The following is an 18276-nucleotide window of genomic DNA, read 5'->3' as shown; positions in this document are numbered from 1 at the left end:
TTGTTTCATTATTGATTGGTATAAAATATGTATTAGTGCTTTATTAGAAACAAACATAAAAACTTATCAAACAATTTACTTTATGCATGTTCAATTTCGCACTGGAATCAAAAACAATTGAATAAATAAAGAAAACATATTCAAAGTGCAAGCCGATTATAAAATGATTTTTGTTTTTGTGTTTGCTATTATGCCTTTAATACTGCGACAGCGTATTGCATGGCTGTGGGGATGGCGCAACGCAATGATGATCAAGCGCGTTTTATGTTGTTGGGAAGATAAGAGATATTAATATATTTTTTTATTAAATATATAGATGTATATACATTCGATCCATGCATGATGAGCTTCTATTGTTCGCATATTTTTAGAATGCATTAAGCATACATGTGCAAAGTGTATGTATTTTTTTTTTTGTTTTTTTTTTGTAAGAGCTGTGGGTTTCTGCGTTCACACAGCTTTGCGATATCTTTTTGAATCCTTGGTACAGCAAAGTACATTACATACTAACTCCGCTTAATTCCAGCCAAAGTTAGGGAAATGCAACGCGCTGTCATTCGATATATTGTCTCATAAATCATGTGGGATTATTACGTTTATTCGAACGTAAACGTGCCAAGCTGGTACGTTCCTCTTCTTCATCGCTGGTATATTGTTGCATGCCAGGGGCAGCTACTGCTCCACGTACAGATGATGTGGCTTGTAACAGTTCTTGATCGGGTGCATTACGATTTTCATATAATAACACTTGTAGTGTCTCCTCATAAATACGTGCTTCAGGAAATTCAACTTTAGTATGTTTACGATCTGTAGCATATACAATTGATGTGCAACAAACTTCAGCTACTTTTTTACCATGCCCATAAAATGACCAACAACAAATTTCACTAGGGCCTATAACATCTTTAATAAAGAGTATGCGCTCATTGAACCGCAGGGATAGCTTATCGAAAAGTTCGATGTTTTTAAGTAAATTATCATCTGATGTGCTGGTATACGAATACTTATTGTTTTGTCGTTGTACTACCAATATAACTGCTGGTTTCGATGATGAACTTATCAATAATTGTTCCTCTTTTTGCGATGTAATCAATGGTATACGGCAAATGGGTTTAGGTTCTTGGTGTGCCAGGAGTGCACGTTCACATGACATAGCCAACTCGGTTATACAATAATATTTAGATTCGGCAAGCAATTCAGCAATTTCTTTATGTGATTCTGGCAAGGGAACAGTTCCGTCGCGTAAATAATTTAGTATAGTACCAAAATGATTGCCGCATCGATCAATTAAAATCCAACCTGAATGTGATAATAATATTACACTAATTACCAAGTACCTTAAATGTAAACTTTACTAGCAATAATCTTAACGAGTTGAATGGTGTGAATAATTCAATAGGAGACAATAGAAACCACACATCGTCGCCCGCTAGCCAGAAGCATGGATGTGCAATTTTTTCGATTTTGTGTTAGAGGCCTCTTTGGATTACCCTTTAGATTCTCTAGGTTTTATTTAAATCTAAAGCTTCCTACGTACATGGAAACCGCAATAATTTGCAATGCCATTATCACGAATGTATAATTCAATCGCACAAAGTTGAGCCAGAAAAATGAATGTGGCACATTGTATGACACATTCGTTGATATGGCTAAACAATTTTTACAATTTTTGAAAAAAATAAGAACAGCACATATTCCTATGTTCGATCGTTCGGGTATACGTGCCTAGTTTTCTTCAAAAAAAATTATACCGATGAAGAATATTTAATCGCTTAATATCCTAAAAAAAATAGTTGTTTAATTGAAGGCAAGCCGATTTATTCAAAGCCGTTGCCTTTTGCCGAATCAAAACTAAAATACTTGGAAAAATTGTGTGAAAAACTGGTTATACAAAAATAATATCATTCTTTTTATAAAAATCTTGAGGGCAGCGCTTTTCCCGAGCCCAACATTTCAGAAGATTCTGATTCTGATATCTTAAATAAAAACACATTAGTGTATATGAAACTGAATTGAATGTGTAACTTTTTCATTTACATACATACTTTCGATAAGTCAAAGCCGCGGATGTTTTCCCAAGTACTGTGATAGGTAACAGTCTAGTTGAGGGGTCTACTGCTAATACGCTACCAAAAATATCGAGTGAGTCAAAAGACGCGTATTAGATAAGATTATTTATTTATTACGGCCAGAACCATAATTCGTAAATTTGAAAATATTACAGTTTTTTATCTTATGGCTAAGGTTTTACAATATTCATATAATTTTGTTTTAAATACTGTTATTTGGTTGCAACTTTTTATATCCATAGGCAGATCATTGTAACTTTTCAGACCCTTGTAGAAAATGTTCTGTTGATCAATTTCAGTTCTAAAAAACGGCAATTTGAAATTACGTTTGCTCCTCGTATTTATGTTGTGAGTCTGCTCAACTAATGCTATATTTTTATTTAAATATTCAGGTACATTTCCATGTTTGATATTAAATATGAATTTCATGGAGTGGAAAAAAATCTTTTGTTTCACACTTAACCAGTCTAGAGTCTTCAACATGCCAGCCGTTCGTGTATCTCTAGGTTTCTGAAGAATAAATCTCATGCATCTATTTTGAAGCTTTTGGAGCTTATCTACTTCTTTATCCGATATTATGAATAGAATGGACGGGCAGTACACGAAGTGCGGTTCTATAACTGATTTATCTAAGATTATTTTGTACTTTTTTTGAATGAATTTAGTTGTTATCTGCATCACTCATATTTTATTAGCAACTTTTTTAATTGTATAATTTATATGATCTTCAAATTTGAGTTTATTATCAATTATTATTCCTAAGTATTTTATACTGTTAACCCTTTGTATGATTTCATCATTTATTTTTAGCTCGGCTATATCCTCCTCATTGATATTCCTCCTTGTTATTATCATATTAATCTCTATAACAATAATCCGAAGGCGGGAAAGAAAACTCGTTCAAAAGATATTAACGAAAAACCGAAAAAAGACCCGCGGGTACCTCCGAAACCGGGGGTGGGATCCATAGTATTTTTGCGCAGAACACTTTTCTGCGTTGGCGGCCTTCGGCCGCGCTTATAAAAAATAACCCTGAGCTACGCCATGCCAAGTCCGGGTGTGTGCTATAACCCTGGCTACCGCCAAAAAACCGTACAAACACAACAACAACCACATGAAAATCGCCAAATTCAACTGCAAATATCTCCGGACAGAGATAAAATTTTTCTTGTCCGTCTTGACCCCTCAACTAGACTATTACCCTGTGATGCTCCGAATCCCAATCCGACAACAGAATTTGCCTAGCAGGTATTGGCTTGGCCCTAACATTATTTAAAATCAAACTGTAGTGATTTTTTTACGTCTTTTGAGGTTAAGGCCATACCATGACCAGTTGAGCCAGTTCCTATAGCTTATTCGGATTCACACATCAAAATGCATAGAAAGCATGAGCAGATTAACCTGATCCGACTATTTTAAATTTTTTGTATAGATGTGTTAACAAAAAATATATCAGCTTTTTAAATTTTTGTTGTGCCAGAAAAATGAATATGCTAAATCTCGGAGAATAGAAGGGATGCGAGCAGAACAATTATTTCAATTAAAAGAGCTTGTCGAAAAGTTCGATGTTTTTAAGTAAATTATCATCTGATGTGCTGGTATACGAATACTTATTGTTTTGTCGTTGTACTACCAATATAACTGCCGGTTTCGATGCTGAACTTATAAATAATTGTTCCTCTTTTTGCGATGTAATCAATGGTATACGGCAAATAATATATATGTACATTTTTACGCTAGAAACTAATTCTTCTAAAGAGAGCAATAAACTTTGAAACTCGATTTCCCAACATTTTCATTTTGGCACATTCATGCTTCTGACAAGCGGGCGACGATATGTATATCAATAATTATTTATTATGATAGCCCGCTTTTTATACCCAGCTGTACTTGTACACAGGGTATTATAACTTGGTTGGATAACGGTTGGTAGGATAGGATAGGTATAAAGGAATCGAGATAGATACAGATTTCCGTATATGAAAATCATCAGTATCGAAAAAATTTGATTGAACCATGTCCGTCCCTCCGTCTGTCAGTTAACACGATAACTGGAGTAAATATTGAGATATCTTCACCAAATTTGGTACACGAGCTTATCTGGACCCAGAATAGATTGGCATTGAAAATGAGCGAAAACTGATAACCACGGCCACTTTTTATATATATAACATTTTGGAAACACAAAAAACCTGATTATTTAGTAAATAATACACGTAGAATGTTGAAATTTGACGCGTGGACTGATAATGACTCTTGATAAAAAATTTAAAAAATTTTTTGAAATGTGCGTGGCACCGCCCACTTGTGATCAAATCAATTTTAGAAATATTAGTAATCATAAATCAAATATCGCTAAACCTATCGTAACAAAATTCGGAAGAGAGGTTGACTTTACTATAAGGAATGCTTTGACGAAAAATTAACGAAATCGGTTAAGAACCACGCCCACTTTTATATAAAAGATTTTTAAAACGGTCATGGACGAATAAAATAAGCTATCTTTGCAAAAAAGAGATTTATATCAATGGTATTTCATTTCACAATTTATAACAATAAAAGGGGAAAAACTTCAAATTTAAAAATTAACGTGGCACCACATCTTGTATGACTAAGCAATTTTCTGTTTCTATAACTGGAAGAAAAATTAACGGATCGTAATAAAATTGGGTACACAAATTTTTCCTATAGCTGGAAATATTTCTAGAAAAAATGGACCAGATCGGTTAAAGACCACGCCCATTTTTATATAAAAGATTTTTGAAAGGACCGTAGTCGAAAATAATAAGCTACATCATAGCGAAAAAGAGCTTTGAATGAATAGAATTTTACTTTCTAAATTGAATTATAACATTAAATTGGAAAACACTAAATTTTTGAAAATGGTTGTGGCACCGCCCCTTTTTAACCTAAGCAATTTTCAATGTTTCGGGAGGAATAACTCCAAGAAAAATTTACATATCGTAACAAAATTGGGTACACATATTTTCCTTATAGCAGGAAATATTTCTAGTAAAAATGGATAAGATTGGTTAAGGACCACGCCCACTTTTACATAAATGACTTTAAAAGGGGTCGTATGCAAAAATAAGTTAAATCTTATCGAAAAATAGTTTTGTACCAATCGTATTTTGTGCCATTAAAACAAGAAATGGGAAAGAATTCAGACCTTGAAAAATGGCCGTTGCACTGCCCCTTTCTTATAATGCATTTCCCAACGTTTCTGGAGCCATAACTCGACAAAAAATTTGGTGTTTAGCAGGAAATATTTACAGTAAAAATGGACTAAATCGGTTAAATCGCTTTCTTTTTTATAAAAGATATTGTAAAAGTGCGTAGATGCAGGTAATAAGCTATTTCTAGTAAAAGTTGGAAAATTTCGTTAATAACCGTGCCCTTTTTTTGTAATAACGATAACGCTTTTTAGTACAATGGCAAATCCAAATGTTTATGTTTATTGTTCTTTTATATCTTTATTTTAAAATAAACAGTAGGGAAATCCCCATATCTGAGGGAAAACTGCATTATTACCCGCACAAGGTCATTGGCGTTAGCCTCTGTATCCTTTTTGCTTCGTTTAAACGAAAATTAGTTCAGAATAGAACCATATGTAAATGTATTATTGCGCAGCCTTGTAACACCATTAAGCACACAAAACAAACAACAACAGTGTACAGCTGGGTATGTAATGTTCGGTTTCACCCAAACTTAGACTTCCTTACTTGTTTTGCCTGCATTTTATTACATTTCATTGAAAACGAATCACAGCCACTCTAACCTCGTACACTTACCCTCTGCATCAGTTAGCACTTCCATACGTCCACTAAACATCGCACTTAACATAGTATCATGTTTCGTCAAAGTTCCGATCGTCGTATAATACAGTCTACCACCCACATTTAGTTTTACATACTGTGAGGAGTGCCCTTTTAATATAGTTTTCTGATCTCCAGACATCTTGCTTGTGGCAACTAATCCAGGTCCAGCAATCAGTTGTACCTTTCCAACAGCACCACTTCCCCCACTGGAAATTAAACTACCGCTAGGTGTAGGTATCAGCTGTATTTTCCCAATTGCACCGACACCACCAGCAACTAGACTACCACTTGATCCCGGTATTACTTGCACTTTTCCAGTGGAAACACCACCACCACTTGGTAATGAGTTAACGCCACTGGAGCTTTTGCAAACGCTATCTTTGGCGTTGCAGTTGCTCGACGTTGTTATAGCGACGGTATCAATTTTGACGATTGTTTTATTAAAGCAAGGGGCGTAGATACAGAATATCGCGTGTTCTGCAACGAAAATAAAAGCCTGAATGTATTATTTTTCATACCACGAAATGCGTTTACGCACAAAGGCCTTTGTTTAATTGTACACAGAAACAGTTTTACGCCCTTTGTTGGAAGATGGTCCTGTACTGTAGTAAATTAACCAAATATCAGCAATGAGCAGAGAAGAACAAAATTGATAAAATTTTAGTATGACAATGTTGCCACACGTGTGCAATACAGTTCGGTTATTTTTACATTATACTACGTCCATACGGAGCCTCAATTCTTAGTTCACTAAAGGCTCAATTATAGCTGCCTCATTTCATGACATGATTTTATGGGCGCATTATCAAAAGCGAGTGAATATAACCTATGACCGTAAAATGACTAGGCAAATGATGGGTGGCAATAGTGTATAACATATAGCTGAATCGGTTGCGATAAATAGTGGACACATACCATTTGTTGAGGTGATACGTAGAATTAGTGTAGAGGTGAAACATAGACACGTATTTCAGTTGCATCTCAGAATAATGCGTATTGAAATTTAGGAGTACTAATTTTATGCGCAGCAATTTCAGAAGAGTAGATAAAGTTTGACGCTTAGCAGTCCATATAAAGTACTCAGCTTGTACTTTAAATACGATTTGTGGAAAAACTAAGAAAGATAGATGTTCCATTGGAAAGAGCGTTAAATTTTCTGTAAGAACCACTCCAAAAGTGCAAAACGGTGGTATTTTCTCACAATAGGGTCGTTTGATGATTACGTGTCGCATATACTCAGCGTGAGTTTAAATTTTACAGCTCAATCCAGATATATTACTTTTGCAGTCCCACTGAGCCCCATTTTTGACAAAAGTTTTATCAAGAGTGGGAGGCTACTAATACTTTTCATATAAAAGAAATATGTGTACCAACTTATGTATACTACGGCTCCAAAATCTTGAGATATTACTTGGACAAAAAAAGGGAGCGGCGACAAGCCCCTTAATTTTTCGAATAGATTTTGCATATTACATTCATCTACGCACTTCTCCCAAATCTCTTATATAAAAGTGGGCGTTGTGTTTTAACTGATCTAGGCCAATTTTACTAGAAATATTTCTTGTTATAAGCCTAACATGTGTATCGAATTTTATTACGAGACATTTTTTTATTTTTTTGAGGCTCTAGATATGTTGTGTAATACTTGATCGAAATAGGGGTGTGGCACCGCTCATTAAAAAAAATGTCTCCCACTATCCTCTAGAATTATTTCCTGCTATAAAGAAAGTATGTACATATTCCCAATTTTATTATATGTTAATTTCTTTTCGAGTTATGGCTCCTGAAACAGAAAATTGCTTAAGAGCCAATTAATGGTGACTTATAACCATAACCAGATAAAACAGCTGATCGAACCTACCTTATGGAAATCAATGTAATCGATTAATGGTGCCATACCTTAACGCTAACGCCATAACCATACCATAGCCAACCAATTGGTTTTTGGTTTCTCGCATATCCATAACCTAAAAATATTTGTGTTGGTGATTTTAACTTTTTATAGATTTTATTCATTGTTTTGGATACGTTATGACTAAGAGACTTATTTTTTGTGGAATATGTTTGTAACTTTTCGCGTTTTCTACATTTTTATGAAGTTTTCATGATATTTAGGTTAAGGCACCATTAATCGATCACATTGGAGATGGTTATGGATATGGTTACGACTATGGCGTTAGGGTTAAGGAAGTTTAATAAGCCCTTTAGTCAAAAAAAGCGGCAGCACAGCGCCCATTTTCAAAAATTGTTTCAAATTTTTATCAGTCTCAATATCAGCCAATACATCAAACTTCAACAATTACCAAGGAACCCATTTACCAAATTTAAATAAGATATCTAACTTTTTTACTCAAGTAATCGTGATCACAGACAGGCGGACGGACTGACATGGCTAAAACAATACCCTTTTCGACTAGGGCATTTTGATATGTGGAAGTCTAAATTCATTTCGATTCGTTTATGCCGTTACGGTCAACCATTCTGTTACCGAAGTTAATATACTCTGTGTACAAAGCACACATTGATGAGGAAAGTTACTAAACTTTTTCAAAAGGTGAACGTTCATTGCAAACCAAAACGAATATTTTAAACTGTTGATACCTTACTTTATTTAAATACTAATATTTTTAATTCATTTTATTTACCATATCTTTTAATTATATGTATGTATGTATATTGAATTTGTAAATTAATTAAAATAATGCCATGTTTTATAAATGTATGAATGTCGTTTTATCTGTAGTGTGCTTTACAAAATATATATATGTATGTTTGTTTGTTTTGAAAAGGAAAACTCTTCCGTTATCGCTATCCCACATTCCTAACTAAACACATGCATTTTGCAACAAAAATGGGGATAGTAATGAATTGCCAATTAAAATGCGTTATTTAAAGGTTATAATTACGAGTGCAATGCGATTTCAATAAATTTTTTAATTAACTGTTGAATAGAAATATGTATGCTGTATTCCAAACGAAATTCTAAGCTCTATGAGCTGACAGATATTTTACTAATAGAGCTTATTCAACTAAAAGAAAGTGTGATCAGCAAGGATAGAAATCAGTTAGATATCGGTAATATTTTACGGTAAAAATGTATTACGCTCATCCGCTATAAAACTATTACCCAGTACTGTTTTTGGATTCTTTAAAATCTTAATATTATGCATTTTGTAAAGTAGCTCTTATAGACGTATTATTTTTTTTCAATGAAACATACATGTAACACCCTCCTTAAATTATTAAATTTTGCTCGAAGCAAACCGAAATTTTGAATTCTCACACCCAATTCTTGCTGCTCTAGTTAAAATGTTTGCTGCTGCTGTCAACTAATTGCATTTGTAAGTATTCGAACATCAAAGCCTAACTATTTACGTTGAAGAAACAGCTACATTGTCAGCTTCCATATCTTCATTGCTGCTTGGTGTAGTATTGCTATCGCAATCTTTTTGCTCCGTAATACTCGCTACAGCTGCTGCAGCTTCAGATGTGCTGCTACTGGCAGCTGCAGCACCACTGTTACTGATTGCAGGTGGTTCCACTGTGGTGGCATACTTACGGGCTGCCTTTTTAGCTGGAGTAGAGGCTTCCTTTTCAGTCTTCAAGCGTTTGGTTTTATTGGCGTTTTCGGCTTCGTTGGTGTTTTCGTCTAATGTGGGAGAAGCTGCACGTTTAAGACTATCTTGTTCTTTCTGTACACCATTACCGTTACCGGCAGGTGAAGTTTTTGCAACAATGTCTTTGATAAGAACAATTTCTTCTGGATTTATTTTGGTAGGCATGTCAAGGATTTTAGATTCAAAACGTACAATAACAGCTGTCATATTGTCACAGCCAGTTCCATCCCCAATAGTGTTGGGCGCTAAGCATGTATCGAAGAGCTAAGAAAATTGCAAATCAAATATTTTCTCAAAAGAAACTTGAATTATATACGGGTTACCTCTTCGCATATTTGTGACACTTTTTTAGTGTCGTCCCTTAATCGCTGACGTATGAAATCGACAACTTCTTCGCTAGATAAATAATTCCAAATGCCATCACATGCCAACACCATAAACTCATCTTCGGGTGTAATAATCAGTTTACGTACATCCGGCAAAGCAGAAATCATTTGCTCTTCAGCGGGCAACTCCAAATTCTGTATGAGAAATAATACAATGAGAAATATTAACAGTTTCAGTCCAAATGAATGCTGCAAAGGGTAGTCTTTAAACAACAAATAAAATTTTTGTATATCTTTGAGCATAGTGCTATCGTTGCAATTCGATAGGCTGAAAAATATTCATCTGACAACCACCCTAATGCCGCTATATTACAGACAGAAATATTTAAAGAATAACGGATGCTTTGATTTCATTCAGCGAGCGATTTTCGCTGTTTTGTAGAAATATTTTTCTATTGGTTAAGGAAAATAAGTCACCAAAATCTTCGGGAGTGTTCTTATTGCTACAAGAAACAAGTAAGGAAGGCTAAGTTCATGTGTAACCGATCATTACATACTAAGCTGAGAGCTTTGGAGACAAAATAAGGGAAAATCACCATGTAGGAAAAAGAACCTAGGGTAACCCTGGAATGTATTTGTCACAATGGCTATCAAATGAAAGGTGTTAATTAGTATTTTAAAAAAGAGTGAGCCATAGTTCTATAGGTGGACGGCATTTCGGGATATCGCCATAAAGGTGGACCAGGGGTGACTCTAGAATGTGCTTGTAAGATATGGGAATCAAACGAAAGGTGTTAATGAGTATTTTAAATGGGAGTGGGCCTTAGTTCTATAGGTGGACGCCCTTTCGTGATATTGTCATAAAGGTGGGCCAGGGGTGACTCCAGAATGTGCTTGTACGATATGGGTATCAAATTAAAGGTGTTAATGAGTATTTTAAAAGGGAGTGGGCCTTAGTTCTATAGGTGGACGCCTTTTCGAGATATCGCCATAAAGGTGGACCAGGGGTGACTCTAGAATATGTTTGTACGATATGAGTATCAAATGAAAGGTTTTAATGAGTATTTTAAAAGGGAGTGATCCTTAGTTCCATAGGTGGGCGCCGTTTCGAGATATCGCCATAAAGGTGGACCAGGGGTGACTCTAGAATGAATGTGTTTGTACATATGGGTATGAAATGATTGGTGTTAATGAGTATTTTAAAAGGGAGTGGGCTTTAGTTCTATATGTGGACGCCTTTTCCAGATATAGCCATAAAGGTGGACCAGGGGTGACTCTAGAATGCGTTTGTACGATTCATTCATATTTAGTCTAACAAATAAATAACAAATAAATAAATAAATAAAACGTGTTAAAAGGGAGAGGGCCTTAGTTCTATAGGTAGACGCCTTTTCGAGATAACGCCATAAAAGTGGACCAGAGGTGACTCTATAATGTGTTTGTACAATATGTGTATTAAATTAAAGGTATTAATCAGGTTTTTAAAAGGGAGTGGCCCTTAGTTGTATATGTGAAGGCGTTTTCAAGATATCGACCAAAATGTGGACCAGGGTGACCCAGAACATCATCTGTCGGGTACCGCTAATTTATTTATATATGTAATACCACGAACAGTATTCCTGCCAAGATTCCAAAGGCTTTTGATTTCGCCCTGCAGAACTTTTTCATTTTATTCTACTTAATATGGAAGATGTCACACCCATTTTACATTTTATAAAGTTTTTTCTAAAGTTATATTTTGCGTCAATAAACCAATCCAATTACAATGTTTCATCCCTTTTTTCATATTTGGTATAGAATTATGGCATGTTTTTCATTTTTCGTAATTTTCGATATCGAAAAAGTGGGCGTGGCCATAGTCGGATTTCGGCCATTTTTTATACCAAGATAAAGTGAGTTCAGATAAGTATATGAACTAAGTTTAGTAAAGATATATCGATTTTTGTTCAAGTTATAGTGTTAAGGGCCGAGCGGAAGGACAAACGGTGGACTGTGTATAAAAACTGGGCGTGGCTTCAACCGATTTCGCCCATTTTCACAGAAAACAGTTATTGTCATAGATTCTATGCCCCTACCAAATTTCAGAACGATTGGTCAATTTTTTTTCGACTTATGGCATTAAAGGTATTCTAGACAAACTTAATGAAAAAGGGCGGAGCCACGCCCATTTTGAAATTTTCTTTTATTTTTTAATTTGACTTAAACAATTTTTTCCGTCATCCGATTTTGCTAATTTTTATTTAGCACATATAGGAATAGGAGTAACGCTCCTGCCAAATTTCATCATGATATCTTCAACGACTGCCAAATTACGGCTTGCAAAACTTTCAAATTACCTTCTTTCAAAAGTGGGCGGCGCCACGCCCATTATCCAAAATTTTACTAGTTTTCTATTCTACGTCATAACGTCTACCCACCTACCAAGTTTCATCGCTTTATCCCTCTTTGGTAATGAATTATCGCACTTTTTGTGTTTTTCGAAATTATCGATATCGAAAAAGTGGGCGTGCTTATAGTCCGATTTCGTTCATTTTAAATAGCGGTCTGCGATGAGTACCCAGGAACCTATGTACATACCAAATTTCATCAAGAAACCTCACCAACTGGGAGTACTATAGCGCAGAAAATCTTTTAAATCTGCTGCGAACGTGCGACTTTAGCTCTGTGTCTCATGTAGGAATAGAACGTAGAACTGAGATCCTGAACAATATTTTAACTGGAGCTATGCAAGCATTGACGTATGAGAAGAGGATCCAAATACAACTGAGGAATAAGTGGTATGACCGTGAGCTAAGGGAACTGCACAAAAGAAAAATTGAATTCTATAATACTGCTAGAAATACTGGCAACTGGGTGGATTATAATGGCATAAAAAAAAGATATAAAAAAACTGTTATGTATAAAAAGAAGAAATATATGGAAGATAAAGTGCTCGATAGTGCAGGAGACATGAAGCGGATGTGGAAGTCTTTAAAACATCTTGCTGAGCTCACCGATGACAGAAAGGTCGTTAGCAAAATAGTAATTAACGGTGAATGCCTCGAGAAGGAATACGATATAGCCAATGCCCTAAATACATTTTTTATACAGAGCATAGCTGAAATTAATGATAGCATTGAAATAATTCCGATTGCGGCAGAAACAAGTGTAAATAATGCAATTGAAACTTTTCAATTCACCGACGTAGAGTTAGATGATATAATGAACATTTCTAAATCTTTTAGAAACAAATATGGTGGAAAAAAGCTTTTGTCGGAGGGGGTATTTAAAGATGTCATGATTTACATTGCTCACTTCTACAAAGATATAATAAATGAATCAATAAACAGTAGCATTGTTCCAAATTGCTGGAAAGTATCAACTATAGTACCTGCGGAAAAAGTCAAAAATACAGTAAGGCCAGAGGAACTGCGCCCAATTAATACGCTACCCGCAGATGAAAAAATTATGGAAACGGTGGTTAAAAATCAATTAGTGGCATATCTAGATAAATACCAAATTATTATACCTGAACAATCTGGGTTTAGGAAAAGCCATTCTTGCGAAACCGCACTGAATATGGTTATTGCGGAATGGAAAGAGGATATAACTGATAAGAAAGTTGTGATCTCAGTCTTTTTAGACTTAAAACGTGCTTTTGAAACTGTGGATAGAGAGGAACTGCTGAATGTTATGTTTAATAATGGGATAAGAGGAAAATCCTTGGAATGGTTCAGAAGCTATTTGAGTAATAGAAAACAGAAGACGATAATTGGAAGTGCAGTTTCACCGGTTGCTGATGTACATATTGGGCTACCGCAAGGTTCAGTATTGGCACCGCTATTGTTTACAATATATATTAACGATATTAAAGAATGCTTGAAATATTGCAATATTCGACTATTTGCGGATGATGCATTGATAACCATTAGTGAAAGAAGTGAGGGCTTTGCGGTATCGAAAATGCAAGAAGACTTAGACTCCCTTTACAAATGGCTATGCCATAGAAAGTTGAAAGTGAACGTGGATAAAACCAAAAGTATATTTTGCAAAAATCAAAGCATTATGGGTGCCAATACCCTTAGCAATATTACTCTGAAGATAAGAAATGTTGAAATTCAGCAAGTAGACAAGATCAAATACCTAGGAGTCTGGATCGACAAAAACCTTAGATTTGGAGAACACATAAATTATTTAGAAAACAAAATTGCAAAAAAAATTGGTTTTATGTACAGAACTTGTAAATATATTAGTCAACGACACAAATTATTAGTGTATCGATCAATTATTGAACCGCACTTTATCTATTGTCCAACAATCCTGCTATTAGCAAATGACACACAAATAAAAAAACTGCAGATACAACAAAACAAGGCAATGCGATTAATTTTAAAATGTTCGCTTAGAACACCAAAAACTACAATGCTAAATATGTTAAACTGGCTCAGTGTAAAACAGTCGATATATTATTTCACATTGAAATTTATACATCATATGAAATTAGGAATAACACCGAATTATCTGAACGGGAGAATACATTTTAATCATGAAATACATAACTATGGAACTAGAAGCAGCGGAAATATAAGACTGCCTAGAGTAAGAACGGAGTTCGCGAAGAAGACTTTAGAATATATAGGTTATAAAATGTACAATGAATTACCAAATGCGATAAAAGACTGTGAAAATATTAATAAGTTTAAAGCAAAATTATTTTTATACTGTAAGTCATTAAGCATGTAATGTATACAATTTATTTATATATATATATATATATATATTTTTTTTTTTACCTTGAACTAGGTCTTAAAGACCGTAAATAAATAAATTATTATTATTATCAAGTTATCGTGTTTACGGACGGAGGGTCGGACGGACAATGGCTACATAAATTTCTTTTTTCGCCCAGATCATCTTGATTTATAGACGTCTATATCTATCTCGATTAGTTTATGCCGTTACGGATTACCGTAAGGCGAACAAAGTTTTATACTCTGTGAGCTCTGCACAGCTGAGTATAAAAATATGCGTTGCAGAAATATTACTTATGTAGACTCATTTGATTTAGAACAGTTCCTATTATATTTTTAATGCTCAAGTTTCAAATGACTCCTTTTTAAAATTAAGCATGAGAAGGAGACCCACTTCGAAAATGTAAACGTATGGCAAAAGCTCAAATCATGCATAATTTAACCATCCCACTTTTTTTAAAACTAAATAATCTAAAGTGCATCGTAATTTGTCCTATCACTTAAACATGTGTCAGTGTGTTTTTTTAATAAATACCATTTTGTATGCATGATCACCGATGGCTCGCGAGAGATTTAAACCACCATTAACACGTCCATCCAATGTTACGCGACCACCTGCTTTTACGATACGTGCTGACTCCTCTTCATCTTCTGGTTTGTGATCCAAACTCATATCAATTGCTTTGCCATTGCGACAAACCACACAGCGAGAATCACCAGCGTTTGCAACATATAAATCACGTCCGTTTAATAGAGCAACTACTGCAGTGCATCCACTATCTTTTCCGGGCTCTTCAATCATCTCTGCGCAAAACTGCTCGTTGGCAAGTACACTTTCCTCATCCTCCTCTGATGGACGACATATAGGTAATGTTAAAAATTCAAACAAATCGAAACAATTTTGAAAACAACATACCCTCTTCTTCTTCTACCTCTTCCTCCGATGAATAAACGCTCGAATTTTCAGCTAAAAAAAGAATAAAATCAATTACTGGGCAAGAACAGACAATTATATAAAACACACCTTCTTCAATCTCTTCGTCGTCAGAAGAGTAAGCCAATCCATGCTTACCATCGCTTTCTTCTAAATTATCTGTAAAACAATTGTTTTAGTTATATTACTAAATAATGTTAAACATTTGAATTACCTTCGTAGTCGGCATCATCATCGGTGGATTCATCTTCCCCACTTACCTCTTCATTTTTAGGTTTCTTATGCTCTATGCTGGTCGATGTAATTGCAGCACTTCCAGCACCCTGCTTATTTGTTGCCGAAGATGATGTACTACCAATGGTACCATTTTGTATTCTCTTAGTTGCTTCATTAGAGCCAGAAACAATTGTGTCCACATCTGCGCTACCAGCGTTTTGCTTTTTAAATGACTTCTTTTCTGATGACGATACGTTACCATTTTGCTCCAACTCCTTGTTGTGTGATGAGTCTGGGCGCACACCAACATTGGGGGCTGTTGATGTCGCAGTGGCAGTAGTAGCCTCTGTGCCTTCCGGACCATTTGTTGAAGTTTGTTCTACATTGCTTTCAGATTTATTATTATTCTCGGTCTCAATGGATGCGCTGTTGTTGTTGGGTTTGCCTGCACTCGAGCTGCTGCTGCTAACGGTAGAGTCCTCTTCTGGTTCATCAGTGTCCATTTTTATTGTTTTGCCACTTTTTGAAGAACTAGGACCTGATTCTGTTTTAGATGATGACGTGCCTGAAGTGGTTTTACGTGAAGAACATGGTCCAGGTCCATCGTCGGTAGCTATAACTGCTGCTGCAGCTGCTGATGTAGAAGAGCCCTGTGGTTTAGAATCTGGATCCAAAACGGCTTTATTTGTGGCATCAGCTATTACTGCCGCAGCACGCCTGCCACGTAAATATGGTGATTGTGGTTTTGAGTTTGCTGCCCCATCCTTAACTCGTTTTAGTGCAGGCATCGATGGTGCTCCTTTATATTTTTCCAATACCTCGTCTAATGGCAAATGGCTTTCCTCGTGTAATTCAGCCAAATCCTCGATATCCTCATCATCTTCGTGTGCATCACTATCATCTCCGTCGAAACCTTTTTCGCCAGCAAGAACTTTTAATATCTCTACAACTTGCGGCTCTAGAAGGGTTTTATCAAACCCAAGGAATGCTTCCTTTAAAGCCTTTTCAAATTCGCCATTTTTATAAGAGGCTAAATCTTTGAGAAATTGTGGTAACTTATCCGCGCAATACGTTGCCACTTCGGCTCCACCATGACCATCATATACAGCGAAAAATGAAGTATTTATATCAAAATTCAAAATGGAATTGTGAGCGTCCTGCAAGCTAAGTCTTTAAATTTTTTGCTTTTGTATAAATATCAAACTACAATCTAACCTCTTGATTATTGCGCCAACCTTGCATAGAGCTGGCTCCTACAGCTAATATATCATTGGACTCATCCGTAGACACCTTGTCCGTTTTTGGTTCGGATAGGTACGCACCCATATTGCCAAAAGAACGTCAAAACAGTTTAGCGGAAAAATTTATTTAACGCACACAAAAAACGTATAAAAATGCCGGCCACGGAATATCAATGGAGCACCAGACTAGCGCAGCGTGAACCCTATTGACGCCGGTAAGTTGCTAAGTTAATACAGACACACTAACAGAGTACTTAAATGTAACACGTGGGGATGCAGGTAGCTGCAAATAAAAGGGGTATCAAATTTATTAGCTATAGTTAATTAACCGCTTCACGATCGTCTTCAATAAATATTTAGGTACCTATCAATTCTACCCCTTCCCAAAATAATTGATTTTATTTCTCGTCTTTAACGCTTCACCTCAACTCTTGGCTTTTGTGCTTTCCTCGACTTTGGCTTTGGACTGCTTTCTTCGTTGTATGTATCCAACGCCTTCTTTTGGCAACAACGCTTGCTATGCTGCTGTTTGTCCTATTGTGTTGCGTTCAACACAGCTCTTTTTCTTTTCGCTTCGGTTTATTCCTTCTTTTTTTCGCACCGACAATTGCAAAACTACTGCGGTATTTTTCGCACTAAACTCAAATTTTTGATATTTTCACAAATTTGCATATTCCGCCTTGTGTACTTATTTGATTTGATGTATTAATTTAATTATTTATGAACAAATTTTAAGTTTTTCCAGGCGTTGACCTGCAGACGCAGACGTAAAATTAGCAGGCAAGCAGCGGTGGCGGCGAAAATGAAATTGGCAATATTGAAAAGAAAGAACGCAAAGCTATGACGGAACCATGCAAGGTTGCTGCACGGTGACATACCTACAAACATAAACAAAGGTTCCATGTGCTTTGTTTTTGTAAATCGATGGACTAATGTCAAAATCGTACCGCACCGGAAGCTGAGGTATCAAATTATATGAAAAAAGTAGAAATCAGCTGTCACCGTGCCCCACCAGGTATAGTTCCGCCAAGCCCAAGGCAGAGATGTAATCAGTGTTGCCGGTCTCTATATATATTCAAAACTGCTCAGGGAAAATTCTGCACTTAAACCGGATTCATGAACCATTCTCAAGATCTTCAAATTTGAGAGATTAACGTTCATCTAGTGAAATTATGGTAATAGTGCAGTTTACGGTACCCACCGAAATTTGGGCCAAAATTTTGGAGTGAGGTATCAAAAGACGCGTATTCACGTCTAGATCAAGAAGCCGAAAGCGGAAGTTAACTTTTTTTTACCCGTTCAAAAGATATTAACGAAAACCCGGA

At 35.7% G+C, this 18276-nt stretch overlaps 2 protein-coding genes across 3 annotated transcripts; both read right to left on the bottom strand.

Moving 5' to 3' along the window:
* LOC137245639 (BTB/POZ domain-containing adapter for CUL3-mediated RhoA degradation protein 3) lies at positions 1–6564 on the bottom strand. Of its 2 annotated transcripts, XM_067776616.1 has the most exons (3): positions 6426–6564; positions 5861–6364; positions 1–1299 (listed from the first exon to the last, which is right to left on the bottom strand). In XM_067776616.1, exons 2-3 carry the CDS (start codon positions 6024–6026, stop codon positions 578–580), a joined length of 888 nt encoding a protein of 295 aa, XP_067632717.1. In that variant the 5' UTR covers positions 6027–6364; positions 6426–6564; the 3' UTR covers positions 1–577. The 2 variants fall into 2 exon arrangements, with proteins under 2 accessions (XP_067632717.1, XP_067632718.1); XM_067776617.1 differs by having other exon boundaries at positions 5861–6516.
* Positions 6565–8471: 1907 nt separating this feature from the next.
* LOC137245637 (probable protein phosphatase CG10417) lies at positions 8472–17758 on the bottom strand. The gene is made up of 8 exons (XM_067776615.1): positions 17316–17758; positions 16926–17234; positions 15709–16867; positions 15585–15653; positions 15477–15527; positions 15096–15409; positions 9828–10025; positions 8472–9768 (listed from the first exon to the last, which is right to left on the bottom strand). Exons 2-8 carry the CDS (start codon positions 17034–17036, stop codon positions 9259–9261), a joined length of 2412 nt encoding a protein of 803 aa, XP_067632716.1. The 5' UTR covers positions 17037–17234; positions 17316–17758; the 3' UTR covers positions 8472–9258.
* Positions 17759–18276: the final 518 nt, after the last annotated feature.

This window comes from Eurosta solidaginis, chromosome 3 (assembly GCF_040869045.1).
Source record: "Eurosta solidaginis isolate ZX-2024a chromosome 3, ASM4086904v1, whole genome shotgun sequence".
Classification (NCBI taxonomy): domain Eukaryota; kingdom Metazoa; phylum Arthropoda; class Insecta; order Diptera; family Tephritidae; genus Eurosta; species Eurosta solidaginis.
Note: the sequence above shows the minus strand (reverse complement) of the source record. Positions and strands in the feature narration are given on the sequence as shown.

What these genes read in the sequence shown, in the direction of transcription:
- LOC137245639 (XM_067776616.1), bottom strand. Translation starts at nt 6,026, where the DNA reads ATGTCTGGAGATCAGAAAACTATATTAAAAGGGCACTCCTCACAGTAT. An exon ending in AGTGCTAACTGATGCAGAGG is followed by an intron (nt 1,300 to 5,860) that starts GTAAGTGTACGA and finishes TATCACATTCAG; the next exon opens with GTTGGATTTTAATTGATCGA.
- LOC137245637 (XM_067776615.1), bottom strand. Translation starts at nt 17,036, where the DNA reads ATGGGTGCGTACCTATCCGAACCAAAAACGGACAAGGTGTCTACGGAT. An exon ending in GTGATCATGCATACAAAATG is followed by an intron (nt 10,026 to 15,095) that starts GTATTTATTAAA and finishes TTTCTCATACAG; the next exon opens with AATTTGGAGTTGCCCGCTGA. An exon ending in TGTCACAAATATGCGAAGAG is followed by an intron (nt 9,769 to 9,827) that starts GTAACCCGTATA and finishes CAATTTTCTTAG; the next exon opens with CTCTTCGATACATGCTTAGC.